Here is a 16,585-nt window from a genome sequence, read left to right as displayed (position 1 = left end):
GTCCCTGTCCTCAGTCTGGGACTGAGGACCCTAGACTTCTCTCTTCACTTCAGCCATAGGGTGGAGAGTAGCAGAGTAGCTGATGGTCACGAATGTGATTAAGGCATTGCATTACTTCTGTCTTGCCACAGTATGTCAGTATAATCCCATATATGGTTCATCCAGACTTTTTTTATAGTTCCCTGGTTTATTTAGAAAATATTGCCTTGGGATTTGGAATTTTGCCATTCTTTTCAGCTTTTTCTTTTTTTTTTCCAATCTGTGAGGTCATAGCTGCATGAACCAAGTAGAAATGAACAAATGTGCCCTTTTTATGCTTTTATTTAAACAAACAGAGTGCAAGCATTCTTGAAAGCCTCAGTTCTGAAATGTACTTTTCCAGGACCAGCTCATGACAAGCTAGATACACTTAGCAAATAAAAAGAAGTTATACCTATGACTGTGGTTTAGAATTTTTTCTTTGTATTATTTAAATTGGGATTCTCTTTACCAAGTAATTCTGATTTTTCTATGGCCATAAAATATTCATATCTTGTGTTTTTATTCAGACCATGGCTAAAATGCTGCCCCTAAGCAAGTGAACAGATGACCTGTGTCATTATGTGAAGTTAGCCTTCAGACTATGAAAGCTGGTTCTGATTTTTGAACAGCCTACAGCAAGCAAAGAGTCTGTCCCCACTTCTGCTTCACAGCCTCTCCAAATAACTGTGATAGCACCCCAGAGTTATGGTCATCCACACCCATTATGTCCTGTACCACTCAGTAGTACTTGCTCAATCCTTGCCGAAAACCACATGAGTAAATTTCTTGAGAGGGTTAAGTATGCAGCCTCCTGAGCAATGACAGCAAATGAAAAATGGCCAAGAGGGAATAGTGAACCTCTCACTCTTTTCTTCTACTTTGCCAGCAAGGAACTGTAAATAGCTCTGGGGAATTCTGTGTTCTCCATCTCCCAAGGATGTCATAGGATTTTAACCCACTGGACTGGCTGGCTTTCTCTTGTTGAGCTTGTCCATGTTATTCTCCAGTTAATCAAGATGTTGTAAGGCTGGAAGGGACATAATCTGCAAAAGTGCCTCAAAACTTGCTTCTGCTTAATAAATATTACTATTCATACAGTATATTCGATAATACAAGCAGGTAGTTCCTCTGTTCTGTTGTGCCTGCCTGCAGCTTGCTAACCACATACACAACGTGGTTGTAATGTCTTCCAGTCCTTCCTTTCAGCCTGCTGGTTGGTCACACTTCAGTCTTGAGCTTGCTCAACTCTTGAAATCCATTAGAAATACTAGCACTGGAATTTGGATTGTAAACATTAAGCAGATGTTTTTAATCTTGACTGTTTATGGAGGTACACCCTGTTTTGCACTATTCACCAGGGGAAATGAAGTGCTGAGCGGTTACGGGGATACAACACCTTGAAGGCAGGGAGGCCCTGCAGAGAGACCCTCAACAAATCACAGCTGGTGATTGGCAATCACCAACCATATGAAGTTCAACAAGAGAAAATGCTGGATTCTGCACCTGGGATGGGACAACCCTGGATGTACATATAGACTGGGGAATGAGATGTTGGAAAGCAGTGCCAGGGAAAGGGACCTGGGGGTCCTGGTCAGTGGCAAGTGGAATATGAGTCAGGAGGGCCAACTGTATCTGGGGGGGCATCAGGCAAAGCATCGCCAGCTGGTCAAGGGAGGGGATTGTCCTGCTCTGCTCTGCACTGGGGCAGCCTCACCTTGAATATTGTGTGCAGTTTTGGGCACTACAATATAAGAAAGACATTAAGCTCTTAGAGAGCCTCCAAAGAAGGGCAATGAAGATGGTGAAGAGCCTTGAGGGGAGACCATATGAGGAGAAGCTGAGGCCACTTGGTCTGTTCAGCCTGGAGAAGAGGAGACTGAGGGGAGACCTCTCATTGCAGTTACAACTCCCTCATGAGGTGAAGAGGAGGGGCAGGCACTGATCTCTTCTCTGTGCTGCCCAGTGACAGGACCTGAGGCAATGGCCTGAAGGTGTGTCAGGGGAGGTTTAGGTTGGATGTTAGGAAAAGGTTCTTCACCTGGAGAGTGGTTGGGCACTGGAAGAGACTCCTCAGGAAAATGGTCACAGTACCAAGCCTGACAGAGTTCAAGAAGTGTTTGGATGACACTCTCAGACACATGGTGTGACTCTTGGGGGATGGTCCTCTGCAGGGCTAAGGTTTGGACACGATGTTCCTTGTGAGTCACTTCCAACTCAGCATATTCTGCGATTCTGTGATTTTGTGAATACTCAGTTTGTTGCAAGTAAACCTCAGTAAGCTGTTTGGACCCCCATGATTACATAGCAGAAATTTCTTGGGTGTTGTTTCTCTTTTTCTAGCCAGCATAGCAAGGAAACAAGGTGATGTGAAGTATAATCTGTGAAACTTGCAGAAAGTGAGCAGGAGCAGAGTCCCTGCAGCAGGAAAGGGGCCTGACCCAAGGCAGGGGAGATTCTTTGTTTTCTCATCAATGTATAATGCTGATATGTCAGTCTCTGTTAGTGAAATCACAGGGGTATCATCACCAAGAAGCTGAGGATGATTGAAGTGACCTCAGCTCCTGAAGTAAGCATCCCTCTTAGGACTGATGACTGTGCAGACCAATGTCCTCTTTTTACTTCCTGCCTTGGATCATGGGTGCATGCTGCATTCCAGGCAGGATCATTGAATTATTATTCAATATTATATATTGAATTATATTGCCTTCAGAGAACCAGCACCTCACTAAAAGCATTCCCAAAGGTCAGTGATTGCAGTATGAGCTCTGACTGGCTGTGTTAGGTAAAGATTGAACAGAATTGTCAAGGACAATTTCCTTTCCTGTCCTACTCCAGGAAATTCAGACATGTATTTGGAAATCTCACAGCCTGGAAAATTAAGGACACGGAGTTGTTGTCACAGAGAACAGAATCTTGTTTCGGTTTTTTCACTTGAAAAACATAATGTTATGAAAGATATTTTAATAAGTGGTATTTTTTCCCCTCAGTAAAATTCTGGCTTTTCATTAGGAATATTAATGCTATTCACATGCACTGTGAGGACTTAGGAAAAATCAGCTGAAGCTTCTCCACTATTCAGTTTGCCCTCCCCTGTTTGTCTTATTTCTCCAACCTATCCCGTACCGTGACAGGCTGTTGTTGTACCTTGAGTGGTCATGTTTCTTGCCACAGGTGCCAGGTTCACCAATGCTCTGCTCTTTTGTTTGGTCATATTGATGGCCTCAGTCTGAAATGTTACTTTTCCTGCTTCATCTGGAAGTAGCAGAATACTTTTTGTTGTAATGGTTGGTCATGGTAAAATGAACAGCATAATGTTTCCTTAGATGGCTAATGGTAGTATGAGTTGGTCCTTTCAGCTGTCTTTAATATACAACAGGCATGAAAATTACAGAAAAAACCTTTTCCCAGCCAAAAACATTTTGGCCAGCTTTTCTTCAATGCGTCACAGATACTGTGTTTTCACACACTGAAAGGATCTCACAGCTGCAATAGATCTTTCTTTTCTGAGGTCATAGCACAGCCTGTAGCGCAAGGAGGTGTATGCCTGGAACATGAAGAATAACAGATCTCCCTGTGCCTCACAGTTGTACTTCCTAGTCGTGGGGATGTGCTGCTCAGCTCTTCTCATTGCTTATGCTTTAGCCTAGCCTCTTTCATTTCAAAACTGAAGCACTTTATGTCATTGTGTCTCCTGTTATTTCTAGAAATCTATCTTCTTGTGGCAAACACCATTAAGGAGCAAACTGGAAAGAGATAATGGCCTTGTGTGCTCAGGGACGGCATAATGATGCAGCTTGTGCAGCTGAAAGGATTTAAGTTATTTAGTATTTTTGTGTACTTTTAGCATAATTTTTCATGGTATTTATGAGTGTGGAGCAATATTTCATTGGGTGAGAGAATTAGCTTCAAGTCAGTATTCAGAATGAATGTGCCAAAAAGCAGTACCAAACTGGGATCTCATTAAATTTCTGCAGTCTCTTCACATTCACTTCTCAGAGTTTCACTCATCCTACTCCATTTTCCACAAGATCATTCAAATTTAAAAGTGACAATTCAAACATAAAAGTAATCATTCAAGGCAAGGAGAAGGCCTTTGGCATTAGAAAGGTTACGTACCCAAGGCACCCTGCAACTCCATTGTACACATCAACGCTTTCTCATCTGTGTTTGATCCCAATAACCAGGTTTTTTCTTTGTTTTTGTTAATGTAACTCTACAAATCATATACACATGACTCCAGGGTCCAGCTTATACCTGGTAAATATCCCATTAGTACATTACAGTAGTATTTCAGTAACTGGGATAGAGCTTCAGCCACTCAAGCATAGATGTCAAGTGCATAACTGTGGGATGTCCCCTCATGACTTCTGCTGCCACCCCCAGGATGTGAGGGTCTCATGCAGATCCCTTGCTGTATCTGCCAAACATGTATAGATTTATCTCTCTGGCTTTTTCCTTCTAGGTGATGGCTTTTCACCCTCTGAGGTTGCTGCTGAAATAGCTGAAATGGTCTCTCTCATCAGACGACATCAATATTGTGTCCTTATAGGTGTATCTTCTCCTTGACTATGGACACATATGAAATAGTTTCGCTTCTCAGAAATATATGGCTCCCTTTCTGAGAAAGAAACTGCTTAATGTCTGTGTTGTTGGCCAAATCACTTTGCTCCTATTTTGAATGCTTGTTGCTCTGATGCTGTATGTTCTCTGCTTCCCAGACCCTTTAGGTGTGCACTTTGTCTTCTTGTCTTTTCTGCCTTTCCCAGCAGTTTCTTCCCCAGGTTTGTCTCTCTGATTCTCCTTCCACTCAGGGCATGATTAGTGACTTCACAGACACTCTGAAAGTGTTTAAGTTTGATTTAACAAAGACAATATTGCTTGGGGTTTTTTCTGATATCTTTTAGGAGCTATATTCTGTTGTTAGAAAATGAAAAACTCTTTCTTGGAGATCGGTATGATTTGTATGATTTCTCACTCCCCCAAAAAAGGAAAAAAAAAAAAAGTATGAGAATGACAGTGCCTGAAGTAAATTAATTCAATGACAATTTTGCTGGTCTTTTGTAGATACAGAAGTTAGCATCATGGCTCTTCATTGTCATCCTGTTCCTGTGTTTAAAAGAGTCTAGTCCTCAGAGTGTGATACCACTGGGATGTATTTTGTCATTGTTGAGGGTATTTAGGCAACTCAGCATCAGATCCCCACTACCTTAGAAAAGAGCACAGTGTTTAAAAATTTAAAACTATATTCAATATTTACTTCAGATGATGGTGCTTTTTCAGGTATTCCCTTTTTGAACTTTCCTTGTAAGCATCAAGTCTCAAGCCTCCCATTTTTCCCCACCTCAAGCCAAAATTCTGGCAGCAATGACCCCTTGGACTGGGCCTTTAGCAGACTAAACACATAAGATTTACAGTAAAACAGCCAGTTACATCATCATTTGGGGAATTACATTTAAAGTGGTTTTTTTCTTTGGAAAACTTTTATAAAAGATTCTGAAAACAAGTTGCAAAGGAGATTGTGAATCAGCAGTGAACACCGATATCTTTTTTTCCCCTCCCTTCTCCACAGAAGCACTCTTGCTTTGTGTCTTGTGTCCTTTCTGGCAAACTAACTCTCAGGAGTTTGGGGTGGGTTTTTTTTATCAGACAGATTTTACAGATTAATATCTTTGTAGCAAACATTGAAATCCATAGAAAACCCCACCTATTTATGATTAATTCTCTACAAGTGGGAATACTTGATAACATCTAATAGATCTCTGGCAAAAGCCAATGCCATTTCACAACAGAGCCCCACCCCTGGGCCATGAAGCGGTTCTTAGCTGAGATCAAGTCATGCAAGTAAATAAATCCCAAGTTCACATCTGATTAAAGCAGATATATGGGAGGTGTGAACAAGACTGGCCAGATGCTACACCATATGATAAATACCAAGGATCATGGCATCATATAAAAATGGGCATTTATACGGTACAGCTGGCTATGCATAATCTTCTCCTAATTTATAAGGCTGAAGCATCTGGTCCATTGCTGTTTCTCTATCAGCTTTTCTGGAGCCCTGTTCTTGAATTTCTGGTAGCTGAATACTGCTCTTGTGAATGCCAGTGGAATGGGAAGATAAAGCCATTTATTGTAGGAGATAAGCACTTATTCACTCCAACAGATAAGATAATGTTCAAACATGGTCATGAAAGAAATAAGGGTAGATCCTTGAGGGATGGGCTCCACTTCACAACAAAATCCATAACTGCAAACTCTCAAAGACATAGTAGCTATTTCTCATTAGTGGGACCCTCAGCTGTGACAGGGGGACCTGGCCAGATGAGGCTATTGTGACAGGCAGACATCCCTCAGCAAAGTGTCAAGTGAGAGCTTACAGAATAGGTTGGACAAGTCCTAAGTCCTGCTTTTGTTACGCTGCTTGGTCTTCCCCACTCAGTGCCATACCTCCAAAAGTCAGCATTTATTTATCTCTTTCCAGAAATAGAAGCCGGCACTAGGGTAGGAAATGTCTGCTCTGTAAGTGACTTAAAAAAAAACAAGAGAAGGGTGTTTTCAGATGGGTCTTGCAAACTTTTAGCCAGAAGAAGCCAAGCCAATGACATGAAAGCATCCTGAACTGAATGGTGTGTATATGTGCATGAACCACTGTGGAGATGGGTGCCAACCCAGGAGATGGTCTGCTTGTGCCCATGAAGAGAAAGAGAAAAGAGGGGTAGAGCTCACTTTTCCAGGTATTTCCAAACTGACTTGCCTGCAGGAAAGTTCCAGCTGTTGTTAAGAGAAGTCTCTCCTCTCCACCCTCACGGAGTCATAAGCAACAATGCAGCATACAGCCTAAGGCACAATAAGTTGTTTTTAAAAGTTACAGCATTGCCAAGGCTATCTAGAAGCTGTGGGTGCAGATCCTTCAGCCTTTGTGGACTAAAAATACAGCACCAAACCCCTCCCTGGTAAAATTACATGTCAGAACAGCTCTGAAAGGAAATTTGCATTTCAAATGGAAAGGGAAAATTTGCTTTTGCAGAACATCATGGGGCTGGCAATAATAAATCATGGTACTTGTCAGAATGGAAGTGGGTTCCTGCAACTCTTGCACTGCTTTCCGTAAGCCTGTGTTGTTGCTGAGGAAGTGAAATCTGCTTAAGAACACAACTGTGCAAGACTTCTTCAGATCTTTTATTGTTTTTCCCAGTATACATGCTGCACATTTTTCATAATTTAATCAAATTGAAAAACTTTCAGATTTCAAATGTCTCCATAGATCTGCAGCATGGCAGCTGTTGTATTTCTAGCCAGGTCTGAATGCTTCAGGTGTCCCTGTGGCTCTGCTGCTGCTTCTTTCTTTTTTTTTTTTTTTTTTTTTTTAAATGTTTTCTTTAAGACAGTTTCACCCTCTGCATCTGACATAGGTAGAGTATTAGGCATTGTCTTCTCTGACTAGGGTTAGTAGGTGCTACCTAAACAAAGCTTTATCTTTGTGTAACAGTGGCAATATGAGCTGCCCTAAGGAAAGAAGTTAACTTGAGAAAGAACCTGAATTACTACAGATATTATTTTCAGGCTGTGATAACCCCCAAATGGATGAAGTTGCCACTGCTGAAATATGACAGGCTATTTCTTAATAGTTTGCCTGGTCAGCTTTATTGTTGTTCTGGCCAGTGCAAGAAGGGCAGCAGGGCAGTGCTTCATCTGAGGCTTGTCTTGGCGCTAGGTATTGTACAGAGATGTAATAAGACTCATGTCCCAAAAAAACGTACCTAAATAAAGAAACTGTGTGATGTGGTGGGGAAAGTAACTGGAAGAACTGGGGAAGGAGTAAAAAAGGAAGTGTGGTGAAAGAAACCTGGGGTTATGGACTAGATATATGGACATGGCTAGACATCTGCAAACTTAGTCATTCAAATATATCATGCATTAAAATCAGATGGTGGAAATATTTATTTCTGGAATGATCTCTTTCATTTTGATAAAGGCAAGTATAACAAGCATTCACTTCCTTAAGCACAGCCTCTTCCCAAACATGCACTGCCAGCACCCTGACGCAGCTCTCGGCTGCGATGCCTCCAATTGAGGTGTTAGCGACAGACCATGGAAAATGCTTTGGATGTGGCTTACGAGAACTCAAAGTCAGTTACTTAAACTGAATCGATCCACCTTTGTGTACGTGATTTAAAGGAAAAGTAGATAGTGATTATGTAGCAGGGAGCTCCAGTATTCCCAGGGCTTGCTTTGCCCTTTTGTGCCTGGTCCACTCTCACCTCCTCTCATTTCATCTGCAGTAAAGAGAATGTAGTTAAGTACTAACACTGTCATTGTCCTCATGGTACCTGCCTTTCAGATATTTATATGCATTGATGAGATCCCCTCTCAGCCTTCTCTTCTCTAGGCTAAACAGGCCCAGCTCCCTCAGTCTTTCCTCCAAAGAGAGATGCTCCAGATCCCTAATCATCTTCGTGGCTCTCCGCTGTGGCTCTCCAGCAGCTCCTTGTCTTTCTTGTACTGAGGAGCCCAAAACTGGACAAAGTTCTCCAAATGGGGGCTCACTAGGGCTGAGTAGACTGATCACCTCCCTCAGCCTGCTGGCCATGCTCTTCCTGACGCACCCCAGGATACCATTGGCCCTCCTGGCCACAAGGGCACACTGCGGGCTCGTGGTCAACTTGTAATCCACCGATTCTGCCAGGTCCTTCTCTGCAGAGCTGTTCTCTAGTGGGTCAGCCCCCAACCTGTATTGGTACTTGGAGTTATTCCTTCTCAGGTGCAGTTCCCTACGCTTACCCTTGTTGAACCTCATTATGTTTCTCTGCCCAATTTTCCATCCCATCAAGGTCGCACTGAATGGCAGCACAACCTCCAGGCGTATCAATCTGGACCCCCAGTTTTGTATCATCAGCAAACTTGCTGAGAGTCTCTTCCTTCTAATTGTCTTTCATCGAGTCAAAGAAAGGATCTTTCCTGTTTTCATTTAAATGAGTTCCTGGCTTAATCACATACTGTATTCACTGACAGAAATGTTATGTTGAGGGTACTAGGAAGACACTGTGAGCATGGGCATACTCCTGTACTGGACATTTCTTATTTTAAAGAGAGGACAGTTTTTAAATCTTCTGTTGCAACCATTGTTCTAGAAGACATAAAATATCTGAAACTTCTGGTTTATAAATTGTATTTTAATTCCAAGACATAAAATAGAAAAACCCTTGAAGGAATCTTAAGGATACTTCCACAAATGCTTTTTGAATGGTTTTTCTTTCATATTACAAGGCTTTTTCCTTTGAAAATGCAAATATATACCATCATAAATTGTAATATAGGACATAAAAACAATCCTTGACCTTCATGTAGCATAAAATGATTGTGATGAATCAAATAATTTAACGCAGCAAAGGTTAGTTTAAAAAGTGTCCAAGTATGTATTCCAGACATAGACAACAGCTGCTGATTTACAACTGGATCTGTGATGGAAGGCATCTTCTGCCATTATTCCTGTAATTGGGAAGAGAAAGATAATTGCTGCTAGAATGTGCATTTAAGCTGGGTGCTATTAAACTGAATCAACATTGAACACATGCCATTCTCGTGCATACCTCCTGCACCTCTGCAGGTTGTTTGGAAGTCCAGCTCTAACCTGAGCTTCTAGCTCTTTACAGTACTGGGAAAGTGAGCAAAACTGCAGGAAAGTCCCCTAGAAACTGGCTCCCTACTTCGCCTAAATCCACTGACCAAGACTCAAGAGAGACCAATGTTATGCATCATATTATGAAGCAGAAGAAAGGAGAACTTTTATAGTTAGGGTATAACAATTAGGGTAGAACAGAAGCCCAGGTTCAAACCCTGACGCTTTTCCAGTTTCTCCCTAGAAAGGGCCCAAATATGAGGTTGCTAAGGCCAATTCCAATGAAGTCAACTGTGGGCTAGGTCTTTGTACACTCTGTGACTTTGCACCTGCAAGACAGGATTGATAGTAAATCTCTTTGCTGGGCATACAATACATGAAGATAGTCTACTGATTGAGTTAAGTAAAAAAACAAATTTTCAGATCAGCTAATGGAGCTACCTCTTGCATTTTGGCCCATAGGAACTTACAAAATTTGATAACTGATTTATTTTAAAAAAAATATTACACTGAAGAGTGGCTATGAAAAGGGGACAGGCACATTTTAATTAATCCATCAGATCAATTTCTGAACAGAATAGGATTACAGAGCTTGCAGGAGAACTGCATGGTAATAAAGTTGCAGGTAAGTCATTTTCCTGATTAATTCTTACTTGACAGAAAAAAAATTATGAAAGAAATACTATTTATAACTGTTTAAAGAAAGAGGACAGAGATAATTCTGAGGACAGTGCCAGCATGCAAATAATTTTCTATCCCATTCTTCTAATCTCCTTAGCCTTATCATTCTTACCTGGTGTGCAACTAACCAAGATTATGTAAGAATTTTAGCTAATATTGTCACATGGGATGGTAGTTTCTATGTCACACTTTATTTTCTCATTTTGGAGAACATCTGCCTTTGTGAGGGGATAGATCCTGACTTCCAGAGTCATCTCCGGTTTCAGCTAGTGACTTACCTGTCACAGAGGTGCCAGCCCTGTCACTGCAGCACAGTGCATTGCCTGCTGCTGTAGGCACTGCTGCGGTCCAGCATGGGCATGTACATTTTAGCCACGATGCAGTAGCTGACTCCAGGCCTCAAATCTTTTAATTTAATAACCTTATCTTTTCCTTCATACACCAGGACTCTGTGTTGCTTCAGATACAATGGAGAAAAAAGAGCCAGTCAAGGACATTTCCCTAGCAAATGTGTTTGTGAGTAAAGTTTAATAACAACAGAGGGTGCAGAACAGCACAAAGTCCATAGCATTAATAATTTATTTATGATTTTTAAAAGAAAATTCTGCCTCTGCCCTCAAATTCCCCTCCTCTGTCAATTTTTTAGTCTAGATCTTAGAGTATGAAATACTAAGTTGATGAGAAATAATAGAGGGAGGAATTACAAGTCAGTTCAATCAAATTTTATTCCTGAAAAGTAAGCCTACTCTGTTTACAAACGCCCGTGCAGTCATCAATGCGCTCACAATCCCAGAAGAGTATTTCAGCTGTAAAACAAGAATGATGTGCCCATACTTTCCTGGCTTTTCAATGGTAAAGGGTTCATATTTGAATATACACTTACCTCATCTAGCAAGTTGTTAATTATGAAGACTTGATACAGCAGATCGTAATAATTTGTCATTGGTATCTTGCTGCCTTTCTTCCTTTTATACGGAGAACGTGGAGCCTGGAGCTTTACTATAATGGATTTGTTGCTGTGAACCAGAGTTACTATTGGAGGTCCTATCATAGCTAAGGAGAAAACCCAAAGCTATAAACACAATTCTAGTTTGTTAATAGTATTTCATAGAATGCAATTTGGATCTATTCAACAAATGTTCATGTTGCCAACAATATGTTATGCTGTATTTACTGTTAAAGTGCTACTTTATGAATTCTTGCTTCTTGGTGGTTATTGTTATTGTTATCTTTGAAACAGACTTTTTGAAATCTCTTAGAGCTGCATGTTGCTGAGTGCTGACTGGTCAAGCAAAACGTTTTGGATCCTTTGCCCTGATTTTCTTTTTCCCTCATATTTGTCTGTGTTCTTGGACTGCATAAAACATCCATTTGAATCATTTCAGTTATGCCAAGGATGCATTTGTGCAGGAGGCTCAAGGTAGTTTGCACCTCTGAGCGGTGAAGTGACCCACATTGACAATTCAATTTTGCATTGACCAGTGAGGGAAAATTGGTTAATTCATGGGGAACTTTCAGGCAGTTAGACTGGCACTGTTCAGTGTTTGGACAGTCCTCCATTTCTAACATCCTGTGGCATTATAATGACAGAACTAACTAAAAGCTTGGCACATGTCTGTTCTATGTCCTTTCCTGCAGTGAGGAAAACACATAAATATGAAGAGAATGGTGGCCACACAGCACTCAGCTCTCTTTTTGACCCAAGCAGGGAATGTTTCCTTTTTTTTTCCATCTTGCATCATGTCCTTCCAGCAGCTTGAAAACTGGCTGAAAATAATTAGTGTAGTTCCATGCCCTGAGGAAGAGGTTGAATTAAAGGGATCTGGGCACTTTTGATCTCCTAACTATTGGTAAGTGGCCATTTAGCCATAATTGGTTGTCTTTCAAGTGTGGGGAAAATTATTTCAGTATAACACCTGGGACCTATTGAATCACAACTTCTTTAGGTACAGCCTTGTAGCTAGAAAACGATGCTTGCAAATTGTGAGCAGAAGTTATGCATTCCATGCCTTGTAAGATCAAATTCCTTTCTGAGAGACCCATATGTTTGCACTTACTTTCTCGCCAGGGAGTGAATCTGCAGCTGAGGCTCCAGTTGGAATAGACACCAGCCAACGCGGCTTTCACTCTTCCGTAGTAAGGCTCCCGGATGTCAGAGGTCTCATGTGTTAGGTCACAGACATGGCTTTGAATTCCCCAGCAGTCATCTTTGTTTTGCCACGTGGTCTGCCCATAACTGAGGAGAAAGAGAAGGAAGGACGTAAACTTCAGCTGTCACTGACTGGGTCCATGCAGATTGTTAGCCCTCTGTTTTACTTCGGTGTCACTGACAGGTGTTCTGCTGTGGAAATTAACTGCCTTCAATTTGGTGACAGGGAAGGTTGAGTTCAAGGGCATTTGGATGCCACTGGTTTCTGCTTTTTCTGAAAGAAACTTAAAGCAGAGACATGGGTCACCAGCCCTGTAGGAAGCCACCTCTTGCCCTGTGGGAGAGGAAGGCAAGCTTTGGCTTAGCCAGCATGTTCAACAAGGAGCAGAATGCCAGATTTCACCAGGTAATTTCTCAAGGGCAATGATGATTTCAGGCACTCACCAGGTGTGCCAGGGATGGGAGCAGACCCTGAGGACCAGCCCCTAGTGTTGCCTCAAGCTTGCCATCCAAGGCACCCTGAGATACTGTTGTGGGCAAGGTGGGCCACTGAAATACCTTAGATGTCCTACTGCAGAAGAACTTCACCTAGCCAGACCTGCTTCAGGCAGGCTGTTGGACCCAGTGACCTTCACAGGTCCCCTGCAAACTACATTTTCCTTCAACTCTGTGGTGCAATGAGGGTACAATTGTTGGAGGTGCTTGTTCTTGTCTGCCTCATGCTGCTTGGCTGCACCTTATGGGATGTTAATTGATAAGTGCAGTGACAACTGAGAGCTGGCAGCCAAGCGGGACATGGCTGTTCCCCAGGCATGAGGAGAATATCCCACGTCACCTGAGAACTCCTTTTCATGTGGCCAGCAGGGATAGGCCCTGGCACAGTGGGAGGCTGGAGTTCCCCCGGTACTTACACTTTGTACTGCACAAAGTAGAGTGTGTCTCTCGCCTCTCTGGCCCACCCAGGCTGCCAATGCAAAGTGCTGTTGAAGTTTAACGAACGAAACTCTACCTTCTGTGGCTTAATTGAGTCTTGCAGGTCTTGGTTTTCCATAACTGAAAGTGCTGCAAATAAAATAAGGAATGATCACATAACATGTTTGTCCCAGACACGCTCCTCTGTATTGAAATCGTGGGGGTATTGCTGTAGACCTATATTTGGTTTCATGACTAGCAAACCACAGAGGGAAAATTAAATCTTCTGGATCTCACGATCAAAACATTCCAAGTCATGAGATTTAGTACTTACAGAACAAACACATTTAGTATTATGAAAGGAACACTTTTATGTGGACTGTCTGGGTGGGGATTTTTTGTTGGTGGGTTTTTTTGTTTGGTTGTTTGTTCTTTTCTTTTTTTTTTTTTAATTTTTGTGGGGTTTTTTTCCTTAGTAAGTTAACTGCTGTGTAAGATGCCTCATGCACATCCCAGGAAACAAATCCTTTGGATATGTTCACAGAGTCTGCAGTAAGTAGCCCAATCAGTAGTTAAAAGTCAAATGCTCTTTCCTCTGCATCTCAGTTTTAACCTGGAGAGATTATAGCTCTTTTAACTGTTACCACAGTTGCATTTATCAGCTCTTGCCTAATAAACAATAACCTGAGATTCACTGCTTTTTCTGTCTGCACTACTGGAAAAGCTGTCTGACAGTTTTAAAGGTCATCTGTTTTCAAATTGCAATATTACTGATAACAGAATCAGTTAAAAACCTCTCTGAAACATCCAAATCCTAGTATTTTTCTGGGTTTTGCAGCTTAGATGACAGCAGCTTTTTCCCTGGCATATTGCAGAATCAAGTAAGACTTGAATGGGCTGAACTGAAACTGGTAATACAGCCATGAATAAATCTAATGGGTAAACATGCTTCTTTTATCTGCATTTCAGAACCTTTAAAGATAAAATAACAGACTACTTTGAAAGTGACTGGACTTTTGAAACCCAGCAAAAGCTCCTAGAGATTTCTTGACTCATCCAGAGATTCAAAAACAGGACCTGTCCCCCTCCCCCCTTCCCACACAGGAAAAGAGCAAAGAGCTCTTACTTACAAGTTATCTCATCCTGAAGCAGGTGCATCAGTAAGCAGAGGAAGGAAAGCATGATCCTCCTCATCCTTAGGAGAGCAGCTCCATGAGTGAAAAGCACCTCTCTTCCTCTTGGGCATGTCTTATGAGGAAGTAATTGTTAATCACTCCAGACTTCCCCTTATTCTCAGTGGTTTTCCAAATTCCCCGGTTTGGTTTAATTTAGCTGGAAAACATATGAGTTGCTCTAAATTAAAAATGAGCAATTGTTCTGACTTGGCAGCTGCAGTCACGCTGAAGTTTGGAACTAATTATGAAGAAAACCTTCTTAAATAAGGTCCTTTTTAAAGAGACTAATTCCCAAATGACATCTGTCAGTATTGCTTTATCCCATAAATTTATTACAGAAGCTTGCTTGCTTGCTTTCCTTTTTATCTATTAAATAATTTATCTATTTATTTATTTATTTATATTTCAGCTCACTAGTTGCTCAGAGCTGAAGAACACAAGAAATTTTGCTGCAAATGTATAAAAGACCTACCCGGGTTGTCCTCTGGTTTGACGGACTGTCTCTGGACCACATGTAAGAGACGGAGTTTGCAGGTGTGTTCACAGCAGGACACCATCTAGGAGCGTATCATTGGAAGAATGAGGGGCTGTGAAATCGCTGCTGGCTGTTGGGCAGCACATTCACACCACACGAGCTGCTGGAGAGATGACAGGAGGCTGCAAGACTACCAGTCTCCTAACAGGGAACGAGAAGGTAAGCCCAGCCCATTGGGCCAAAGTGCCTCTCTGGGTTGGACTTTCAGACTGCCAGTTATATGCCCCAACTGGTGCAGCTGTGCTGCAATACTGCCTGCACAAATATTGGCATTTGTTGATGCTGTACTCGGAATCCTGTCTTCCCAATATGTGCATCCCCTACAAGCTTAATCCCAGGGCTGGAGATGCCAGGGTTCCCAGGCAAAAAAAAAAAACAACCTCACTTTGTGCTTACTAATGTTTAATGTCACATGCACTCCTGCCTGGTGGGAGTTTTGTGCTCCTGGGGCATATGGAAAACTCAGCCAAGTCAGCTGCTGGTGGGGAACGTGGTGCTACTGGGGCAGCTGGGAGCTCGCTGGCCCTGCTGCCTGGCCTTGCCTCTCACGCTTCCCTCTCTGAAAGCTCCCCGGTGCTGACACCCACCGGTGCTTCACTGCTCATGCACTAGTGCAACTAGGCAGAAGCCAGGATTCATTCTCTTTTTGCAAACTCATGATGACAAGCAAGAGAAGAAAAATGCAAATTTTGTATGACTTAACGCAGCACTGTGTAACAACCCCCACCAAAGGAGTAATGGATGTGAAGACCACCTGTCTGCAGACAAAAAAAAATTATCAGAGAATCACTTCTGCTTTGGGAAAAGGTGGAGGTAAATCACTTGTCAGATCGAAAAAGTGTAAAGTTCTGGTTCAAATTAAGATATTCTTTTATTTAAAAGCAACCAGTTATATTCAGTTATATTCATCCAGCAAACTGGACAACATCTAATCAAGAAGCTGACCTTGGTCAAACAGATGGGCACAGGCTCTCAGTTCAGCTGATCACCTATATCTCATTATACAATCACCAAATCTGCAACAGATATACTAAAATGATAACTGTGTAGCTTTGAATAACTAATTAGTCAAACCAATTAAGGGAATTAAAGAATTGAGAAGAAATGAAGTAAAAAAATACCCACCAAAATGAAGGCAGAAGGCAGAAAGTTTACCCTGGCTGTAAATTTTTTATCTATCCATTTCCCAAACACATTTTCAAAATTCAGTGACCTTTAAGTAGTTCCCCACATCAAATGCAATTCGTATTTCATCATGTTATATGAGCTCAAGTGCGGGAATAGGGAACTTTTACAAACCAATCGCTAGACTTAAAAGTCATCAAAGTTTAGTCACAGGTCATGTATTTGTTTGCTCAAATAGTACCAACACACCTTCCCATACCTCACGTAACAGCCCATTGCCAGGAGCTGAAGTGTGGACCTTTGCCAAAACTGCATTTGATGGTGGCTCCTCCTACAAATGCAGAACTGAGGGCCAGGCTGCCTGGCAC

General features: G+C 41.9%; 1 protein-coding gene across 2 annotated transcripts; it reads right to left on the bottom strand.

The window, feature by feature from the left end:
- Window positions 1–9,078: 9,078 nt before the first annotated feature.
- Window positions 9,079–15,803, bottom strand: IL22RA2 (interleukin 22 receptor subunit alpha 2). 2 transcript variants are annotated; one of them, XM_050314218.1, is made up of 5 exons: window positions 14,513–15,803; window positions 13,382–13,532; window positions 12,379–12,557; window positions 11,205–11,374; window positions 9,079–10,778 (listed from the first exon to the last, which is right to left on the bottom strand). In XM_050314218.1, the coding sequence occupies exons 1-5, from the start codon at window positions 14,574–14,576 to the stop codon at window positions 10,623–10,625; spliced, it is 720 nt and encodes a 239-aa protein (XP_050170175.1). In that variant the 5' UTR covers window positions 14,577–15,803; the 3' UTR covers window positions 9,079–10,622. The 2 variants fall into 2 exon arrangements, with proteins under 2 accessions (XP_050170175.1, XP_050170177.1); XM_050314220.1 differs by having other exon boundaries at window positions 11,205–11,320.
- Window positions 15,804–16,585: the final 782 nt, after the last annotated feature.

The sequence above is a fragment of the Myiozetetes cayanensis genome, unplaced genomic scaffold (assembly GCF_022539395.1).
Source record: "Myiozetetes cayanensis isolate MyiCay16 unplaced genomic scaffold, myiCay2020 scf2-11, whole genome shotgun sequence".
NCBI classification, from domain to species: Eukaryota; Metazoa; Chordata; class Aves; order Passeriformes; family Tyrannidae; genus Myiozetetes; species Myiozetetes cayanensis.
Note: the sequence above shows the minus strand (reverse complement) of the source record. Positions and strands in the feature narration are given on the sequence as shown.

Coding starts and splice junctions, on each gene's coding strand:
- IL22RA2 (XM_050314218.1), bottom strand. CDS start 14,576: ATGAGGAGGATCATGCTTTCCTTCCTCTGCTTACTGATGCACCTGCTT. Junction 12,558..13,381: donor TACTTTGTGCAGTACAAAGT/GTAAGTACCGGG, acceptor CTTTCTCCTCAG/TTATGGGCAGACCACGTGGC. Junction 10,779..11,204: donor TTAACAACTTGCTAGATGAG/GTAAGTGTATAT, acceptor TTGTATCTGAAG/CAACACAGAGTCCTGGTGTA.